The sequence below is a fragment of the Maniola hyperantus genome, chromosome 28 (genome assembly GCF_902806685.2).
Source record: "Maniola hyperantus chromosome 28, iAphHyp1.2, whole genome shotgun sequence".
Taxonomy (NCBI): domain Eukaryota; kingdom Metazoa; phylum Arthropoda; class Insecta; order Lepidoptera; family Nymphalidae; genus Maniola; species Maniola hyperantus.
Genome location: NC_048563.1, coordinates 3640050 through 3661634, shown reverse-complemented (window position 1 = coordinate 3661634; position 21585 = coordinate 3640050). Strand labels below are relative to the sequence as shown.

Genomic DNA, 21585 nt, shown 5'->3' with positions numbered 1-21585 from the left:
GTTTGTTTAAAAAATTGGTCAAGTGCGAGTCGGACTCGCACACGAAGGGTTCCGTACCATTGGACAAGAAACACTTTTCAATTTACTTTTTAATTTGCATGACATTTTGATATTTTTATAATAATGGAAATAATACAGATACCGTGAAAATTTCAACTCTCTGCCTATTATGGTTCACGAGATAAAGCCCGCTGACAGACAGACGGACGGACTGACAACGGAGGCTTAGTAATACGGTCCGGTTGGTACGGAACCCTAAAAACTGCCGTGCACCAAATCTAAAAAATCACAAAAAGCTTTGTCTTCGCGCTTATTTTTCTTTTACTATAATATTACAAATATATCACATTAATTTTTACATCTGTATCTTACTAAGTACCTAATATAAGTTAGAATTAAGTAATTGTTATATTTTATTATTATGGAACATAACATAACACAACCGTGAGGCACAAAATAAATTGTTATATTATAATTAATCTTTATTTTGTTTTATTTCTCCGTAGGTGCCTAATAAACTTTTTATTATGATACCATTTTTTTCGAAAACAAATTCGTACGCTTGAGTGCGTGACACAACATAAGTAACCAGAAAACGCTAGCAAACACTTAGCGCTATTGTTATACTACCTAAACACAATCCAATACCAATAACCATTTGCCTCATTATGTAGTTTTAGTGATTTAGTATTTTTCAAACCCGCAATGTATAGCGTGCAAAACTCGGGTCAATACCCCCGCTTACGACGCGGCATTGACTCCAAGTGACCTACTAAGTACATAGATAGATGGCGTGACGTTTACGCACCTTTTGACACCTACGAGCGTGCTTCTAAAAATGGCGGCCCGTTACCAGGATTGTTTTAACAAAAAGTCGAGAATACCTAATTAAAAGGAGTAATAAAAGACTGTACTTATTTTAAAAGAATATATTCATGTACTATATTATCTCTATTTACGTCATTATATATTCTGTGCTTACGTATTTATTGCTTTTCCTTATTATGCAATGTTAGTTTTACACGTGTCGAATATTTTCACATAAAGAATGTATACAAAATTTCAAAAATCTAAATATATAAAAGGAAAGGGTGACTGACTGACTGACTGACTGACTGACTGACTGATCTATCAACGCACAGCTCAAACTACTGGACGGATCGGGCTGAAATTTGGTATGTAGATAGCTGTTATGACGTAGGCATCCGCTAAGAAAGGATTTTTGCAAATTCAACCCCTAAGGAAGTGAAATAGGGGTTTGAACTTTGTGTAGTCCACGCGGACGAAGTCTTGAGCATAAGCTAGTATTTAATAAAAATTTACGAAGTTATAAGCCTGTTGTGTTGAGTCGTTGTGATCGCAAAAACATGGTCACCCCAAGCGAGCGGCTGTGAGCGAGCGAGACGGCTAGCGTCGATCGTGCGCGCACCCCATAGAGCAGAAACAAAGAGGAGTTGGCCTAAGCAACTGTGCACTGTGATTTTCAACTAGGTCCTGACGTCATCACTGTGGGCGGGGCCTTAGTTAGTATGCTGTCTGCGTTCGTCAGGTTCACATATATTGAGACTCGTATTATCGGTGTGTTTTCGCGTTTTTAAGAACAAAAGGATGAAGTGTTGTGTTTTATCGTGTCAAAGTTATTCAGACAGACGTTCTGATGCTATGAATGGTATCACATTTCATTTGTAAGTAATATTATACGTAATTATTAAATTGTTTCTACACTTATTGACATCTAGTGTGAGATAGCTGAACTATGTAGTGACATCAATATATCGATGTTAGGTCGCTAAGCGAGTAGTTTTGCTACTAACCCGCAGATGGAAAATTGAGAAGTGGGCGGCGTTCCACAACCCCTCACCCCGCAAAATGTCACTCGATATTTCATAGGGAAATCTTAATACAACATCTCCTCTTTGTTTCTGCTCTATGGCGCACCCGCTCGCGCGGCTCGAATCAGCTGCTCCATGCGGTCATTCAACTAGGTGTTCAAACTTGCAGGAGTTTAAGGTATTTTTTGGTCAAAGTATAACCCGTAGAAAAAATGATTGCAATCGATTCTGTTACTGATTCTAAACAAACTACTTTCAGGTTTTGCGTATACTAAAACTAACGTTGTATAGGTAGGCAATTATTAGAACATAATTAAAATGATTATTAAGAGTCTGGGATAAGATTACTTCTCATCTCTTCATTTGCCTGCAGCCTCTGTAGTCCTCTCGCATGTTTCTGAAATAAAATAATGGAATTAAAAAAAATCCACATAGGTATTGTTGGTACAGGTTTTTTAGGGTTCCGTATCTCAAAAGGATAAACAGAACCCTTATGGGATCACTTTGTTGTCTGTCTGTCGGTCTGTCTGTCAAGAAACCTAGAGGGTACTTCCCGTTGACCTAGAATTATGACATTCGGCAGGTAGGTAGGTCTTATAGCACACTTAAGGGGAATAATCCGAAAACTGTGGATTTGTGGTTACATCACAAGAAAAAAAAATGTGTTCATGAACAAATATTGCTATTTTAAACTTTCAAAGTAAGTTTACTATTCCAAGTGGGGTATCATAATACGAAAGGACTTTACTTGTACATTCTAAAACAGATTTTTATTTATTTTTAGACATATTATCTTTATATATAAAATTCAAAGTCCGTGACTGACTGAAACTGAAAAGTGACTGACTGACTTATTAACGCACAGCCTAAACTGCTGTTCCTAGAGTCATGAAATTTTGAGGGTGTATTCCTTGTAATGAGTAGGTATCCATTAAGAAAGAATTTACCGAAATTCCACCCCTAAGGGGGTAAATAGGGGATGAAAGTTTGTATGAATGTTCGTCATTTTTCAAGCTATTTGCATGAAAATTGGTATTTGGGTTTCCAGCCACAAATGAAGAAATACATGTTCCAGAATTTTTGGAAATTCAACCCCCACCTCGATTTTCTTAATTCCACCCGAGCAAAGCCGGGGTGGGTCAGCTAGTATTTAGATATTAGTATGGATCCTGCCAATCCGCACTTGGCCAGTGTGGTAAACTATGGCCAAAAATCTTCTCATTCTGAGAGGAGACCCGTGCTCTGTAGTGAGCCAGTCATGGGTTGATCATGATGATGATGATGGATTACTAAATAATTTTAAATACATATCAAAAACATTCTGGGTCACTGGCAGTAAGCGAGACCGTGGCCGAATGGTCAAGGCATCGGGCGCGAACCCAGAAGATGCAGGTTCGATTCCTGCCGGTCACGCAATTTTTGATATGTATTTAAAATTATTTAGTAATTTCCTTGAAGTGTAGGTAAACACTAAAAAATTATAAAAAAATATGATGATGGATTCTCTGATGAAGAGAAAAAAGATGGATTCTGTACAAACTGACCTGCCACATACGATCGTCCCATTCAGGAAATGCCGCTAGGAATCTCGGAGCTTCATCTCCTTGTCTGTATATTGTATAATATCTACCAGTACTGAAGGACATAAGCTGAAAACAACATGATTGTTAATGCAGTGGTCCGACCGCCGACAATGTACCGTTAACATAACGGTACTATGGTAATTGGTAACGGTACGAAAAATACCGGTAATGGGATCCCTAACCTGGTAACAGTGGCGTGCACAGGGTTTGAAGCCAGGGTAGGCATTAGTTAGGTAGGAACCTGTTTAATGGCAGGTCATAATGAAAAATATGCATTGAGCTATTACAACTGGGGTAAGCAGTGCATTTATGCCTCTATGACCTGCACGCCACTGCCTGGTAACTGGTAAATTTTGGACTTACCTTTGCACAAGTTCAAAAAATCTATTAAAAATATGCTCCTGAATAAAGCATATTACACAATTGAAGATTATCTAAATGATAAAAGAGCGTGGATTTGACCCGCAGCTCGTTCCAGCAACGCACAAGACTGCAAATACTATTTTATACATGGCATAATCTTATACCTATATCAAAAATTTGAAAAGAGCAACCGCCGAGTTTCTTGCTGGTTCTTCTCGGTTGCAAGGCATTCCGAACCAATGGTAGATGCATCCGACTATTCGAAAGTACTTGTAAAAGTTTATTCGAATAAAAACAGATTTTTTTTTTATTTTTTTTATTTTAACTATTTCCGTACAGTACTGCCATTTGCATTGGCAAAATTGATTGCGCAGAAAAGCGCAACTTAATGCTGACTAAACGCGAATGTACACCAATGAAATACAGACCTTATTGCTTGACGTTAAGATTTTAAACACAAGAACAATAGAGACGTTTATGCTATCTCAACACGCGTAAGCAACAACCAATAGGTAGAGAAAGGACGCGAGCTATTTATTTATTTTATTTATTTTATATCTTATTAGAACGGCATTTGCCACTTACACTAACTAGATGATTAATAATAAATTTAAATACAAATAAAGGTACAAGAAAAAAGACATAAAATATAGAACGATAAAAGATCAAAGGATTTCGAATATGTACGCTGAGAACATTGAATGACATATTCATGGCTGAGATATTTTCGCGCCATTCAACAATAAGATTTCTGCGCAAGTGCATCAGCGTGACTTATAAAAGTAATTGAAGGTAGGTATTTTACGTTTTGGACAGTCTAGTAACTAGTTCAACTTACATGTATGTAACGGTTCAATGAATTTATAACTTTTTCGGGATCAGGGACGAGTCTTCCGATCCAGAAGTATGAATCGTTACTGTTATTGTCTATCATATAGTAAATTTTATCTTCTTTCAAGTCCTGAAATACAAAAGATAATGTGAAATCCAAAAATATTTCTTGTACCTATACTTAGGCATACTTTTGGATGTTATCCATACTAATATTATAAATGCGAAAGTGTGTCTGTCTGTCTGTCTGCTAGCTTTTCACGGCTCAACCGTTCAACCGATTTCGACGAAATTTGGTACAGAGATAGTTTGTATCCCGGGGAAGGACATAGGCTACTTTTTAACCCGGAAAATTAAAGAGTTCCCACGGGATTTTCAAAAACCTAAATCCACGCGGACGAAGTCGCGGGCATCATCTAGTAATTAATATTACTAGATGATGCGTTTGTCTACGTGGATTCAGACTAATTATAAAATCCCGTGGGCATAAACAAACCTTATGCTATCTTAATTTCATTCTTTGTAGCCTTATTCCTCATTGCTGAGGGTTGTGACCCCTTTCCGTTAATCCTATAATGGTAGGAGTTCTCTTAGTATAGTAATCCCACTTCCCAGATCCTACCGCATACAACTTGACTGAGGGAACGAGATATCGACTCTTAGTTTAATTAAGTTAACAAGTCTCAATAGCTCAACAGGTAAAGGAGTGGACTGAAAACCGTAAAGGTCGGCGGTTCAAACTCCGCCCGTTGCACTATTGTCGTACCTACTCCTAGCACAAGCTTGACGCTTAGTTGGAGAGGAAAGGGGAATATTCGTCATTTAACATGGCTAATATTCTTTTTTTATTTTTTAAATATTACAGTTATTATCAGATGTTAGTGATAATAACCGGGAACGACGGCTTAACGTGCTCTCTAAGGCACGGAGGAAAAATAACGCCAAATTCAGACCTCCAAATTCGGTCACCCATCCAGTTACCGACTCTATCTCTGTACCAAGTAGTATAATGCCAGCAACTTCGTCCATATGGATTTAAATTTCAAAATATTCCGTGGAAACTTTGATTTTCTTCAAAATCAGTTAAACAGATGGGCGCTAAAAAGTAAGCAGATAGACTGACATACTTTCGCATATGTATATAATAGGTTTATAAAAATCCCGTGGGAACTCTTTCAAACCAACAAACCAATAAATCAACAAACAAACACACTTTCGCATTTATAATGTGGGTAGTGATTAGTATGGATAACATAGCTTCGTGATAGTGGTAATATAATTATTACCTTCTGGGTAAATCCACGTATTCTCCTAAGATTCATGACCCCTTCTAGTTCCATGACTACACTGTAGAGGCTGTAGTGATCGGTGGGAGGTTTGGGGGTCGTCTCTTCACTATCTTCGTACGAGTCATCTGTTAAATAAATAAAAAGTTTTTTTTTCAAGTAACAAAATACTGACAGTAAGCTGTGATAGCCTAGTGGTTAGGACGTCCGCCTTCTAATCGGAGGTCGCGGGTTCGATCCCTGGCACGCACCTCTAACTTTTCGGAGTTACGTGCGTTTTAATTAATTAAATATCACTTGCTTTAACGGTGAAGGAAAACACCACGAGGAAACCTGCATGCCTGAGAGTTCTCCATAATGTTCTCAAAGGTGTGTGAAGTCTACCAATCCGCACATGACCAGCATTGTAGACTATGGCCAAAATCCTTCTCACTGTGAGAGGAGACCCGTGCTCTATAGTGAGCCGGCGATGGGTTGGTCATAAATTAATGAGTATTGTAGAATTATTGTTAGTAGTCATTTGTTATTCCGTGGCGTCACCCGGTTCAGGGTACCAGCTGAAAATCAGCGCTGTAGGTATATTCTTGTGTAACAAGGAATACAGCATAATACTGAGCTGGGACCCTTCGGGTTGTGCCACACGTGACAGTTTATTTCGGCGCTTCTTTTGCTTGTTCTCAGGTGGAAGAAGCGCCGGAACTAGCTCTTTAAGATGTGATGTGTGGCACAGTTATGTAAATAAACGTCTTTTCTTTCTTTCTTTCTTTCTATTTAGGTAAAGTATAGGCTTCTTCTCATCCCGAAAAATCAAGTTCTACTTGAATTTTTCAAAAACCAAAATCCACGCGGCTGAAGTCGCATTCATCGCACGCATCATCCCGACTAATGTTATAAAGGCGAAAGTCTGTATGTGTGTGTGTGTGTTTGTTACTCCTTCGATTTTGCTGAAAATTGGAATGGAGTTACATTATACCCTGGATTAAGACATAGGCTACTTTTTATCCCGGAAAATCAAAGAGTTCCCGCGGGATTTTGAAAAACGTAAAGCCACGCGGACGAAGTCGCGGGCATCAGCTAGTCTAGTCTAAATATAAAAAGAACATATAACTGACTGACTAACTGATCTATCAACACATAGCTTAAACTACTGGACGGATCAGGCTGAAATTTGGCATGTAGATAGCTATTATGACATAGATATCCGCTAAGAAAGGAATTTCACAAACTCCATCCCAAAGGGGGTAGTAGGTACGGTAGTACTCCGGTACTCCATATATTATGCGGGAAAAATCGCGTGGCGAAATTTTGCAGTGCGGGCTTACCCTGATCACCAAATTCGTACGGGAACAAGCTACATGCAAAAGCAATATTTAAGTACCTAAGTACCTTACGTGGCCGAAAGTACATCGGCCTTTAGAATGACATTTCGACTTTGTAGAGCGTTGTCTCTGTCATTCATACATATATGACGTTTGTCTACACAAATCTGTTATCTCCTTCTAAAGGTCGATGTACATTACTTTCGGCCGCGTACTGTACTTAATAACTTTATTTTCTCCTTAAGATATATCATACATTGATTGTGATGTGAAAATAAAAGGCAAGCCAATTAATAAATTTCATTTTTTTAATTGTTTTTTCAGACAACTCCAGACAGGCAAAGATCATATAATTGTAGTTTAAAAACATACGCTTGTGTGTATATAATATTTACATAAAACAATAATTATTAATATATAATAAAAATAGCCTAGGCCTATGTTGAAAGACACAAGACGCAACTTGATATAGATACATATTTACTTAATAATAATAATAATATGTAATTATTTTTAGATTAACAGTAAACCCTCAGAAAAATAAAGGCTTTATTTATTAATTTATAATAAAAATAATAATTTATCAGTTATAAATATCATGAACTACTTATTCCATATACATATAATATTGTGTCTAGTTTTTATCAGTAACGGCTAATATGACATATTTACATAACATATTAATTATTTGTGTACAACAATATTTATAATAAATATCATAATATACTTATACAAAAAATATCATGCACATATTCCATAAATTAATATCCTAATAATAAATTGTGTCTCAAATTGGAAATATGCAGGGTTTAATGATTTTAAGATTATTTCATGGTATAACGACGAATTTTAATGTACGAGTAGATAACGGCTATATATGATTGATTTGGCGTTTTTATTCGTCGATATTTCAACCCAATTGCACGGGTCGTGGTGACGACGGAACTGCGGTACTGCGAGAGATGAAGTTCGAGCTGTCAAGGGCAATAGCGAACTACCCTCTTTATTGTTCTTTTCGTTGAAACTTCACGATCTGTCCGGCACTACAGTCCCGTCGTGACCACGACCCGTGCAATTGGGTTGAAATATCGACAAATAAAAATACATAATTTGACTTTGACTTTGACAACTAAATCGCCGATCGCTGCTGCTAAAAGCATCGTGTCTGATACGGCCCTAACGTGCGTTGCGATGTTACTCAAAGATGCCCTTACCATCGGCCGCGCGAACGATGCGAGAGTGTGACATGCCTACATCTCGCCACGTGGCGAAGTACTGCTTGAAGATAGCCGGTTCGGTTCCCTGGGGGATTCGGGCTACGTGCACCTGACATAAAAAATCGTAGGTTCATTAATCAGTTGAAGGGGGATTTAGTAAGTCCGTACCTCAAGGGAAAAAGGAACACTTTGTTGTCTGTCAAGAAACCTAAAGGTATAAAACCGAAAACCGTGAATTTGTGGTTACATCACAAAAAAAATATTAAACTGTGTTCATGAACAAATAATTAGTTTTTTCAATTTTCAAAGTAATATAACTAAGTATACCTACCAAGTTGGGTATCATATAAAAGGCTTTACCTGTACATTTTAAAACAGATTTTTGTTTATCTTTATGCATAACAGTTTTTGACTTATGGTGCAAAATGTCGAAAAAATACGGAACAATTCTTACCCAAGATGGATAGTTTTTAGCAGTCAAATATTGTTGTGCCTTCGCCATTGCCTCAGTTTTTTCCTGAAAAAAAAAAGAACAAGATACTTAATTTTAAGTAAAACAACACGAAAGCCTACGGAAAGGTGGACGGATGACATCAGGCGAGTCGTAGGGAACCGCTGGATGGCGGGGGTGAAAGACCATGGCATGTGGTAGGCCCTACATATTATGTCCAACAGTGGACGTCTATCGGTTAATAATAATAATAATAATAATAATAATAATAAATAATTTATTTATTTAGGAAGAATATGTACATTATCATGGTAGGCCCTACATATTATGTCAAACAGTGGACGTGTATCGGTTAATAATAATAGTAATAAATAATTTATTTATTTAGGAAGAATATGTACATTTTACAACAAGTTTAGGTGTAATCATAAACTTTAAATCATAAGTTTTTCCGTACACCAATGGCGTTGACAGTAGATAGTAGGTTGATGATGATGAACACAACAACACAATAATAAAAGATTACTGTGATAAGGTCGCCCTTTTTAAGTGTATCCTGTATTCTCTTTGTAATTTTGTTAACAATAAAGATGTTTAAATAAATTAAAAATGAAATTAATGGTTATTATCAATTTCATGATCAAGGTTTTACCTTTTGCGTGGCTTGCTTCCCAACCCATACGTAGATGCTTCCACTGACTGTGTCTAGGATGTATGTTTCCTGGAAAAAAAACTGCACGTGAGTCATCTATACCTACTTGTCAAATCCAAATATATAAAAGGAAAAGGACTGACTGATCTATCAACGCACAGCTCAAACGACTGGACGGATCGGTCTGAAAGGATAATGACAGCGATTTCTATAGAACCGTAAACCATTTTATTATACAAAAGTCGTTTACACGTATGATTTATGCAGCATTTTGTTGCTGTTTCATCACTGATAACTAAACATAGGATTCAACACCTCTAGAACTTGCGGTTGTCACAATGATTCTAGATTATATGATGCAATTTACCTATAATATTGTGAAACTAATAAAAACATCTGCAAGTTTAAAATCATATTTTTTTATTTTTAAGTGGTTATTTAATATTAGGATAATTATCAGTAATTTATATTGTGTGTAAATTGGTGGGGCAGGATCTGGCATTCTCCTTTGGCATGCAGATAGCTATTATGACGTAGGCATCCGCTAAGAAGGGATTTTTGAAAATTCAACCCCTAAGGGGGTGAAATAGGGGTTTGAAATTTGTGTAGTCCACGCGGACATCGCGAGCATAAAGTTAAAAATAAAGTTAAGAATACAAAGTACCTGAGGCTTCAACTGTTCCTGGCGGAATGGCGCAGGGAGGGGTGTGATCTTCAGTTTCCCAGTGCTGTCCGAAACTTCCGACAGGACTACAGAGCTTTCTTCTTTCTTCTCGAAGGTCTGAAAAAAATAATCGAAAAACATTGACTTACATATTAAGTACTTCGTATGGACAGGGTTATTGAACAAACAAAATGGCACCGACTCATTGGTGCTTATGCACCAATGCAACCTCAGTGGCGTCTGGATTTCAAACGGGTCGTTCATTAGTATCTAAGAGGTGGCGCTGATTTATTTGGTTTCTAAACCGTGAAAAATTTTGTTCGCTTGACCATATATTGTCATTTATATCGACGTCGAAAAATTTGTTTAAGCTGTATGTATTGGGTTTTTTCGAAAGTTTCCCCATTTAAAAGAGCTATTTTGTGCTACATTATTAAAAAACTCCAAAAAAAGGAAGAGGTTCTCAATTCGACTGTATGTTTTTTTTCTGTATGTTTGTTACGCGATTACTAAGTCAATTATGAACCGATTTCGATGATTCTTTTGTGTTTTGAAGATTTCGACGAATTGAGAACCTCCTCCTATTTTGAAGTCGGTTAAAAAGAGCAACCTCCGAGGTTCTTGCTGTTACTTCTGGGTAGGAAGGACATTCAAAACCAGTGGTCATTTGAAGATTCAAAATGCGGATTTAACCGTGCACCCACTGGCTTCTCCCACCAGTGGGTGAAAGGGTAATTCGTATTTCCCCGTTCACCCATTGCGTTAGGGTAGGAATTAAATGTCGATACAGCGTATTGATAAATAAATACGAAATAGTTAAATAGTTAAATTATAGAGGTAGCACTTTTTATTTCTGATAGGTATTTGCTTAACCTCCATCACACCTGATGAAAAGTGATGATATGGCCTAAGATCGCGCGTTGGCGCTCCTGACAAAAATCATAATTTTCTAACTAACCTGATCATCACCACCAGCACTCTCTTCTGGTACCAGGTCCTTGGATCCGGAACCAAGGTTGGTGAAGAATTTCTGAACGTCTACCTCACTGGAGTATTGATCTGTGAAAAAAGTTAGAACAGTTGGACGAGATGACTGGGGACATTTTTTAGGGTTCCGTACCTTAAAAGGAAAAAAGGAACCCTTATAGGATCACTTTGTTGTCTGTCTGTCTGTCTGTCAAGAAACCTACAGGGTACTTCCCGTTGACCTAGAATCATGACATGAAACAGATAGGTAGGTCTTATAGCAGACATAAGGGGGAAAATCTGAAAACTATGAATTTGTGGTTACATCACACAAAAAAATTTAATTGTGGTCACGAAATAATGATTAGTATTTTCAATTTTTAAAGTAAGATAAAACTATATCAAGTGGGGTATCATATAAAAGGGCTTCACCTGTGCATTCTAAAACAGATTTTTATTTAGTTTTATGCATCATAGTTTTTGATATATCGTGCAAAATGTCTGACTCGCACTTGGCCGGTTTTTTAGCATGATTTTCGTCAAGCGCAAGCCTATCACGCAAAAAAACTTTGCAATGGAAGTATGAAAAAAAACCTTGACTCACCAATAATTTCAACACGGCCTCTGCCATTATGATCCTGGTCTCTGATTTGGTTGGCCATAGAGATGGCCTTCAGACGCTCCACGTTCTTGGACTTGTCACCTACGTAGACGAAGATATCGCTGTTGATGTCCAGGATGAAGCAGTCGCCTTTGTTCATTGAGGAGATGAGAGGATCCACCTGGACAAAAGAAGATTGTGTGGGCTAGCGTTAAAATTAGTAGTTTAGATGTACGGGAGGAGCGTGTGTAGTGTACCAAAGGGAGATCTCCCACCGAGCGGTTAGTTGTGCACGGTAGCGCCAGCTGGGCCGACGGTTGTATCTTGAAACTTCTTAATATAGTCCAGATTGCAGAAAACTCCGTTGGTACGAATACTGTCGGCGGTACATTTTGTTCGGGACTACGTCATGAATTGTTATCGATTGAACAGCGCCATCTAGTTTCTACTGTCGCAACCGCCACATACACATAAATGAATATTCGGTAATAATTTTAACATTTATTTATTTAAATCTTTCTAGAAATGCAAAAAATACAAATTAAAATATTAGGTCGGTAATACCTGCAGATTTTTGATGGATCGCTGATAGCTGCGTTTACCTTATCTCCTTGATTTTTAGGGTTCCGTACCTCAAAAGGAAAAACGGAACCCTTATAGGATCACTTTGTTGTCTGTCTGTCAGTCTGTCTGTCAAGAAACCTACAGGGTACTTCCCGTTGACCTAGAATCATGAAATTTGGCAAGTAGGTAGATCTTATAGCTGACATTTGGGGAACAATCTGAAAGGGTTAGGGTTAGATCACACAAAAAAAAAATGTGGTCATGAACTAATAATCAGTATTTTCAACTTTCGAAGTGAGTGACTATATCAAGTGGGGTATCATATGAAAGGTCTTCACCTATACATTTTAAAACAGATTTTTATTTATTTTTATGCATCATAGTTTTTGAATTATCGTGCAAAATGTCGAAAAATACGACTGTAGTACGGAACCCTCTTTGCGCGAGCCTGACTCGTACTTGGCCGGTTTTTTGTTCCTTACCTGCCTCACTCTGATATTCTTCTTGCCCTTAACTTGGAAGAGTCGCTTCTCAGCGCCAGGGTTGGTTTCTACGTGGTTGAACCCTGACTGATGACCACCATCCATGTAGCGGACCGCTGAGGAATAACAAATATATGACACGAGGAGATCAAAACAGTTTAAAGGGTACTTAGTAAGTAATTGCTGAAAACCAGCGCTGTAACTTGTTTTTTTTTTCGGTTTTTCGTTTTTGTTTTTATCTGTTACGCGATTTCTCTGTTAATTATGAACCGATTTTGATGATTCTTTTTCGTTTGGTAGGTCATACTTTAGAGGTGGTCCCATTTTAGTTTGGTGAAGATCTGATGAATATCTTCGGAGTAAATTGCTCGCGATTAGTGTACCTAATAGCTTAGTAAACAGTAGGTTTTCTGAGAACCAATCAAGTAGTGGATATCTTACCTCCTCCGGGGAAATAGTTGAGGAACTGCTGGCTCTCATAGCCCATGGCCTCCCTGTGCTGCACCGCCTTGCCGTCAAACTTGTCGTCCAAGCCGACCGTGAGGATTGCAGCAGCACCCGACTCATCCTGGCTGCTCTCAGAACCAATCCAGTAGTGAATGTCCCAGGACAGGTTGTTGCGCTTGTCTGCGGTTGTCTGAAATAAGAATCAGTTATAAGTCCCGCAAATTGCTATAGCGCTGGAACCATGTCTCATTAACACCGAATTATACCATCAGCTCGAAGCTTCAGTGCTGACGTCACCATAACGGTCACGCGCATTAGCAATTTGCGGGACTTACAGCTGTACTCAGAGTCGCTAATCGTTACTTAAGATTGAGTTAAAACGAAGATTGATGTGAGATATTATATCTCGGTCTCGTTTTAACTAAACTTAAGTAACAATTAATCGGCTCTGAGTACGGCTGTTATAGAAATTAGTACGATCGGGCATAACTTGAAAACGGCACGACATATTTTGGTAATTGTTCCTGGTATGAGATAAAGAACGGGGAAGGACATCAGCATACAATAGAATAGAATATATTTTTATCCAAGTTAACTTTTACAAGTCCTATTGAATCGTCAAAATAATTTATCACTGGTTCGGAATGCCGTTCCTACCGAGAAGAACGAGCAAGAAGGTTACTCATATTATGCCATACTATACTGACAGTTGTATTAAAAGTTGCAATGCTTACCCTCAGGACAATGTATGAGTCTCCTTTGTAGAATTTCCCCACATCTGCTGCAGATACGGCTACTGGTTCGAAGTTCTGGAATGAATCAAGAAACCATTAAAAAAATTGGTGTGTGCTATGGTCTGTGAGTGAGTGAGTGTGATTAGTGAGTGAGAGGTCTGAGTTCGATGTAGTCGAAGAAAAAGGCAGAGCTATAGGAACTTAAAAAAAATTTAGGTAGAGGACATATTTTCACCGCGATTAAAAGCCTCATCTGGACAAAAGGGCTGGCACATTTTATGTGCAAATAATTAGACAAGCAGAGGCGGATTAAGTGTCGAGAGCGCCCTAGGCAAGCACCTCACAGGCGCCCCTCTAACACCCATATTTTTTTTTACTAACTTCTAAAGAACAAGGAATCGTCTCATTGCATAAATACTGGTAGTTGACTAGTTGGTGATTATAATATTTATGTGAATTAGTGAAGAACATCATGACGCTTTGCTATATTAAATAAGAGGCAGTTTCAGTCACTCCAAGATAATATTAGTAGGGATAATTACGAGTAGGTATATAGGTAGGTAGGTAGGTAATCTTCTCATCGTCAATTCCTCAGTGCCTCAAGACGAAAGTCTTTAACCAGTGTGTTCTTCCCGTCCTCACCTATGGTGCTGAAACGTGGACACTAACAAACGGCCTTGTCCACAAATTCAAAGTCGCTCAGCGAGCTATGGAGAGGGCTATGTTAGGAGTTTCCTTGGAGGACAAGGTCCGAAATGAGGAGATCCGCAGGAGAACCAAGGTCACTGACATAGCCCAAACTATTAGCAAGCCGAAGTGGCAGTGGGCAGGTCATGCCTGTCGTAGAGGCGATGGCCGTTGGAGCCGGAAAGTCCTTGAGTGGAGACCGCGTTTAAGCAAGCGTAGTGTGGGACGCCGTCCAGCACGATGGACCGACGATATAAAGAGGCTGGCGGGAAGGCCTATGTCCAACAGTGGACGTCCACAGGCTGATGATGATGATGATGATAGGTAGGTATCGCGCGCGCCCCTTCGTAACCTCGCGCCCCTGGGCATGTGCCTAGTTTTCCTAAAGGGATAATCCGGCTCTGTAGATAAGGAAGGCTAGCTTTAAGTTTTAGTTAGGTACTTGCCTCTATCCTCCATAACTCGAGACCAGCGCGTGTTCCTGCGTTCGCGAACGCCGGGTGTAATCTAGCCTTTTGTCTGGCATCCTGAAAAGAGGAGGTTTTATTTTATTTGATGACAAGCACTGATAGCATACAGATAGTAGACTGTGGTAGCCTAGTGGTTAGGACGTCCGCCTTCTAATCGGAGGTCGGGGGTTCGATCACGGACACGCACCTCTAACTTTTCGGAGTTATGTGCGTTTTAAATAATTAAATATCACTTGCTTTAACGGTGAAGAAAAACATCGTCAGGAAACCTGCATATCTGAGAGTTCTCCATAATGTTCTCAGAGGTGTGTGAAGTCTACCAATCCGCACATGGCTAGCGTGGTAGACTATGGCCAAAACCCTTGTCACTGTGAGAGGAGACCCGTGCTTTGAAGGGAGCCGGTGATGGGTTGATCATGATGATGATGACTGATAGCACACTGATACCTTCTTTGTAGATGTATTCCTCATTGCTGAGGGTTGTGACTCCTTTCCATGAATCCTATAATGGCAGGAGTTCTCTTGGGAAAATAATGCGCTGGGTTCCCAGATCCTTCCGCATACAACTCAATAAGAGAACGAGATTACGATTCTTAGATTTTACAGTTATTATCAGATGTTAGTGATAATAACCGGGACCGACAGTCGGTCACCCATCCAGTTACCGAATTTGGTCAACGTTGCTTAACAATCTCAATCGATTGATATACCTAGGTTGAGATGGCAATCGAAGTATGAGGCGGGGGGACAACATATATACTCGTATATTGTGTTTTTTTTAGTTTAGTTTAATATTCTTTATTGTACACCAAAAAGAAGAGACACAAAAAAAATTTTTACAAAAAAAATAAAAACCGACTTCGTTACACAAACACTAAAAATTGAAAAATAATTTAATTTATTACCGAATATATTATGTATACAAGAGTTAATATAGTTCCATAATAATACTTTTTGGTGCCGGTGCCAATTAGCTTTCGCGAATCGTCTAGATTTCATATTTTTATGGGACTCCACCATGGCACCTCATTAGCACCGACCCCAAAAAATATTATTATGGAACTATATTAACTCTTGTATACATAATATATTCGGTAATAAATTAAATTATTTTTCAATTTTTAGTGTTTGTGTAACGAAGTCGGTTTTTATTTTTTTTGTAAAAATTTTTTATTTCACAATTTTTAGTGGCCCCATGGAATTATGCTATTACTGGTTAAAAGTCTACTGTTTACTAAGCTATTACACTGATCGCGAGCAATTTACTCTTATCCGTTGAGGAGTTCCAGTATCTATCTTCGAAGATGTTCATCAGATCTTCACCAAATTGAAATGGGACCAACTTTGAAGTATACCCTTTCAAACAAAAAAAGAATTTTCAAAATCGGTCTAGGCGTTTTCGAGTAATCGGGGAACATACATAAAAAAAAAAAAAAAAAAAGATTCCGACGAATTGAGAACCTCCTCCTTTTTTTGAAGTCGGTTAAAAAGAAACATGTAAAAGCTATCTCTACCAGGCAACTAGGTTGAAGAGGATTTAAAGATGTGTTGTCACACTTAGGCCAGGATGTCCCAAATTAGGATGTCCCAAACTCGAATCATTTACGGAATCCTGATAGTGGAGTCCCACCATTCACCACAAGTCGAGAGGTGAACAGCTGTCTTACCTATCTATTGTTACGGCGGTTACGCACTCATCCGATCCGACTCCGTGAAAATACGTTCCTTTTTACGTACCTATGTCGTAGATAATCGCTGGTATTCTCACGGATGACGGATAGAACTCGGATGACGGAAATGCAGTGCGTAAACGCCGTTACAATGTAGGTACGTAACAATCTATCTGTGTCTAAAAGTACCTTCTAGAGTTCAAGATTGAAATTGATTCATAGGACGTCTATCGAGGAAAACACAAACAAGTTACCTACCTGAGTAATTGCTCTAATTAATCTACCAAATGCATCATTACTGGCTCTATTAAAAAAACTAGTTTTTAGGTTAATAAGTTCGTAAGTTAGCCTTAATTTAGTAATGTACTTTTATTGCTTGGGCTTGACGGCAATTATGATTTAAAAAGCAATGATGAGGTCTAGGTTGGAGCGCGCTTTCCTAGAAGATGCTTAGATGCACTAAACAGATGTGTTTAATTGTACGTGGCAGGCTGGCAGGTAACATAGACGCCGAAAGGTAGTTTCACACTTTAGTAGTTCGATACCTACTAGTTCGTATGTCGAAATATCGACCACATAAGAATGCCAATGAAGAATCAATCAATGAAGAATGATATAGCGAGCAAAAGAGCAGGCGAAATTCACACGTTTCACGGTTTTCCGATGTTCTGTGGTAGAATCAGAGACGGATTAAATGTCAAGAGCGCCCTAGGCAAGCACCTCATGGGCGCCCCTCTAACAGCCATATTAAAAAAAAATTACTAACTAACTTCGAAAGAACGAGGAATCGTCTCATTGCATAGTTGGTGATTATATTCATGTGAACGAGTGAAGAATATCACGTCACTTTGCTATACAAAGAAGAGCCATCTTTGGTCACTCCAAGATAATATTACTTACTTAGTAGGGATAAGTAGGCCAGGTAATGGAATTCTACATGATCACCTGCGCCCCTTCGTAACCTCGCGCCCCTAGGCACGTGCCTAGTTTGCCTTAGGGATAATCCGCCTCTGGGTAGGTACGCGGAACAAGGTTATTAGGGTCTTGAGCACACTCTCCGAAAATAATATAGAACACTTATCCGATAAAAGACCGAGTAGACATTGCGTCCAGAGGCGTCTTTGCCTATGGTGCAGGGTGAGCGGCGCACACGGGCCGCGCCGGGTCTAAGGGGGCGCCGAGCGCCCTCTAATGCGACACCTCCAAAGATGCGTCGATGCCGGCGCTCTCAAAGACCCTGCGCTCGTGTTATGGCCGAAGCCGTCATCATTTAAAATTGCACCATTTGCATCCGAATTTCCGTTTGAAAATATAACTGTTAGTTGACCCTGCTCCTACTAGACTAAAGGGCGCCAGGGTACTGGTTGCACACGGGCGCCTCTAGGGCTAGAGATGTCTCTGATTGCTTCGGTTCTGTATGTTGTGCAATTTCGCCTGCGTAAGTGATTGATCGCCTATTAGCTACAGTACGCAGCAGAAAGTAATGTACATCGACCTTTAGATGGAGATAGCAGATTTGTAGAGCGGTGTCTCTGTCGTTGAGACCCACAATACATCATATATGTATGAGTGACAGAGACAATGTTCTACAAAGCTGAAACGTCATTCTATAAGGCCGTTGTACATTATTTTCGGCGGCGTACTATACCTAGGTATTCTTCTGGTTCTGACTCATTGCCTGATTCATAAACACCTTTGTGGCTTGTGCTTGTACCTATAGTCCAAGACAGGTTGAGATGGCAATCAGGGTATGTAGCGGGGGACGCCTCGCACACCCGCACGTCACCCACGCTCGCCCGCACCGGGTTAGCGCAGGGGCTGTGCGGGGCGTTCCCTCCCCGATTGCGATTTCAATCTGTCGCGTACTATATAGAAAGCTGAAATTTTGCTCAGAGGTTCCCTTTAAATTAGACAAGGCTGGAATTTTTCGATGTTCCAACGGGATAGGGAATAAAGAGGAAAATATTTTTGTTGAGCGAAAAGCTTACCTTGTCGGTGAGTGAAGTGATCCGTGGTGATATGGGCTGCTGTCGTACTGCTGTCCTGGCGTGAACTGCTGTTAGAGCGACCAGCGCCCAGATGATGAGGAGCTTCATGCTGTAAAGAAGAAGATAAGATGTTCTCGTATACAGAACGCTTGTATTGAAACATACAGAACTATACTGGCAATGGGTAGGGCACATAGTTCGGAAAACCGATAGCCAATCCGCACTTGGCTAGGGTCATGGACTATGGCCTAAACCCTTGTCATTCTGAGAGAAGACCTGTGCTCATTCTCGTACCAACATAATATAAAAAACCACCCACGTGCGAGTCAGGCTCGCGCAACGAGGGTTCCGTACTACAGTCGTATTTTTTCGACATTTTGCACGATAATTTAAAAACTATGATACATAAAAATAAATAAAAATCTGTTTTGAAATGCACAGGTGAAGCCCTTTCATATGATACCCCACTTGATATAGTTATCTTAGTTCGAAATGGAAGGAACCCTAATAAGACCCACCCGTGCCAAGACAGGGCACGGCGTCTACAAAGATATTTTACAAGTAAAATATATTTGGGCGTTTTTTAGGGTTTCGTACCTCAAAAGGAAAAACGGAACCCTTATAGGATCACTTTGTTGTCTGTCGGTCTGTCAAGAAACCTACAGGGTACTTCCCGTTGACCTAGAATCATGAAATTTGGCAGGTAGGTAGATCTTATAGCTGATATTCGGGGAAAAATCTGAAAACTGTGAATTTGTGCTTACATGACACAAAAAAAAAATTGTGGTCATGAACAAATATTGCTATTTTCAACTTTCAAAGTAAGATTACTGTACCAAGTTGGGTATCATATGAAAGGGCTTTATTTGTACATTCTAAAACTGATTTTTATTTATTTTTAGGCATAATAGTTTTTGATTTATCGTGCACAATGTCGATAAATACGATTGTAGTTCGGAACCCTCAGTGCGCGAGTCTGATTCGCACTTTAAAATTCAGATACAAGCTGTTAGCCCTTGACTGCTATCTCACCTGGTGGTAAGTGATGATGCTAAGATGTAAGCGGGCTAACCTGGAAGGGGTATGGCAGATTGTATTAAGCCCATACCAAAAATGCGTCTAATAATAAAGGAAATAATACTATATCCGTGATACATAAGGGAAGTAAATACATCTACAAAGTACATACATAACATACATTTTATCACATATCATAGTATATTTCCTCTATGTTATTATTACTATCCTTATATGGATTACGTATAAAAACATCATTACATAGTACATAAATGCTTCTCATGTCTACTGATTTTTCCGTGGCTGCTGAGACATACAATGACTCAGGTTGTTGACATCATCCTTACAAGGCCTAATATCATACTATAAAGTAAAAACATGCCTAGGTAGATCATCATCATCATCAACCGATGGACGTCCACTGCATAGGTCTCTTTGTAGGGACTTCCACACGCCACGGTCTTGCGCCGCCGCCGTCTAGCGACTCCCTGCGACTCGTCTGATGTCGTCCGTCCACCTAGGGGGGGGTCTTCCAACGCTGCGTCTTTTAGTGCGAGATCGCCATTCCAGTACCTACCTTGGGACCCCAACGTCTATCGATTGTACGAACTATGTGCCCTGCCTATTGCCACTTCAGCTTCGCAACCCGTTGAGCTATGTCGGTTACTCTTGTTCTACGGATCTCCTTATTTCTGATATTATCACGTAGAGAAACCTCAAGCAACTAGGTAGATATAAAGTGATATTATCAAGTACTAGCTTATGCCTGCGACTTCGTCGGCGTGGACTGCACAATTTTCAAACCACTGTTTGACCCCTTTTGGGATTGAATTTTCAAAAATCCTTTCCACGTTGTCTGTTGTACGTTGTATGTCTACGTTGTACTAGCTATCTGCATGCAAAATTTTAGCCAGATTCTTCCAGTAGTCTGAGCTGTGTGCTGTGTAGATCAGTCAGTCAATCATCGATTCCTGACATATTTTAGAGTTTGTGGGAGACTCCATTGCATTGGAGTATTGCCAATTTTTTTTAATTGTTATTAAGTTAATTCAGTTTATTTTAGTTACTTTTTCATTTTGTTCAAGTACTTAAATAATAAATTGGTTACTTAATTAAAACAAACAAAAGTTCCTAAGCTAAGCTAAACAAAAGAAAAACATAATCACGAAAAAAAAAAACCTTATTTTAAAATAAGTTCTTTTTAATTTTAAATTATTTGAAATATTTGAAAACAGGTTATTTTATAACAAAAACACGAAAGTAAACAAAAAGAAACTTACGTATTCTTCTGATTTTCACGGAAACAATAGGATTATTCTATTAATTATTGCAAAAAAAGGAACGCGCGTTGTCTGTTAGACCGCGTTTAAAACTGATCTGGATTCTTAGCTGCGTTTGATTCAATGTTATACTTATGTCGTTACATATCAGTGGGACCGGTCAAATGTCAAACAAGCAAGATGGCCGTCGATTAAAGGCACTTCCACATAAGACTGGCAAACTTTTTCAACATAGGGAAAATCTTAAAATATCAAACTTTTTGGCGAATACCTAGATCAGCGATCTCAAACACGTTACGGCCCACTGAGCATTCTCCTGCGACCCGAACGTCGAATGACAAGATATGGTCAAGCGAACAAAATTTTTTACGGTTTAGAAACCAAATAAATCAGCGCCACCTCTTAGATACTAATGAACTAACCCGTTTAAAATCCAGACGTCACTGAGGTTGCATTGGTACATAAGCACCAATGAATCGGT

At 39.1% G+C, this 21585-nt stretch overlaps 1 protein-coding gene across 2 annotated transcripts; it reads right to left on the bottom strand.

Moving 5' to 3' along the window:
- Positions 1-1959: 1959 nt before the first annotated feature.
- On the bottom strand, positions 1960-21264 carry LOC117995176 (gelsolin-like). 2 transcript variants are annotated; one of them, XM_069508140.1, is made up of 13 exons: positions 13993-14154; positions 13253-13448; positions 12812-12927; positions 11769-11946; positions 11157-11257; positions 10199-10315; positions 9535-9603; positions 8886-8948; positions 8429-8540; positions 5896-6023; positions 4617-4739; positions 3377-3481; positions 1960-2229 (listed from the first exon to the last, which is right to left on the bottom strand). In XM_069508140.1, the coding sequence occupies exons 2-13, from the start codon at positions 13296-13298 to the stop codon at positions 2158-2160; spliced, it is 1230 nt and encodes a 409-aa protein (XP_069364241.1). In that variant the 5' UTR covers positions 13299-13448; positions 13993-14154; the 3' UTR covers positions 1960-2157. The 2 variants fall into 2 exon arrangements, with proteins under 2 accessions (XP_069364241.1, XP_034839069.1); XM_034983178.2 differs by lacking the exons at positions 1960-2229; positions 3377-3481; positions 4617-4739; positions 5896-6023 and adding exons at positions 15126-15206; positions 18808-18916; positions 21105-21264 and having other exon boundaries at positions 7505-8540; positions 13993-14067.
- Between the last annotated feature and the right edge of the window lie 321 nt (positions 21265-21585).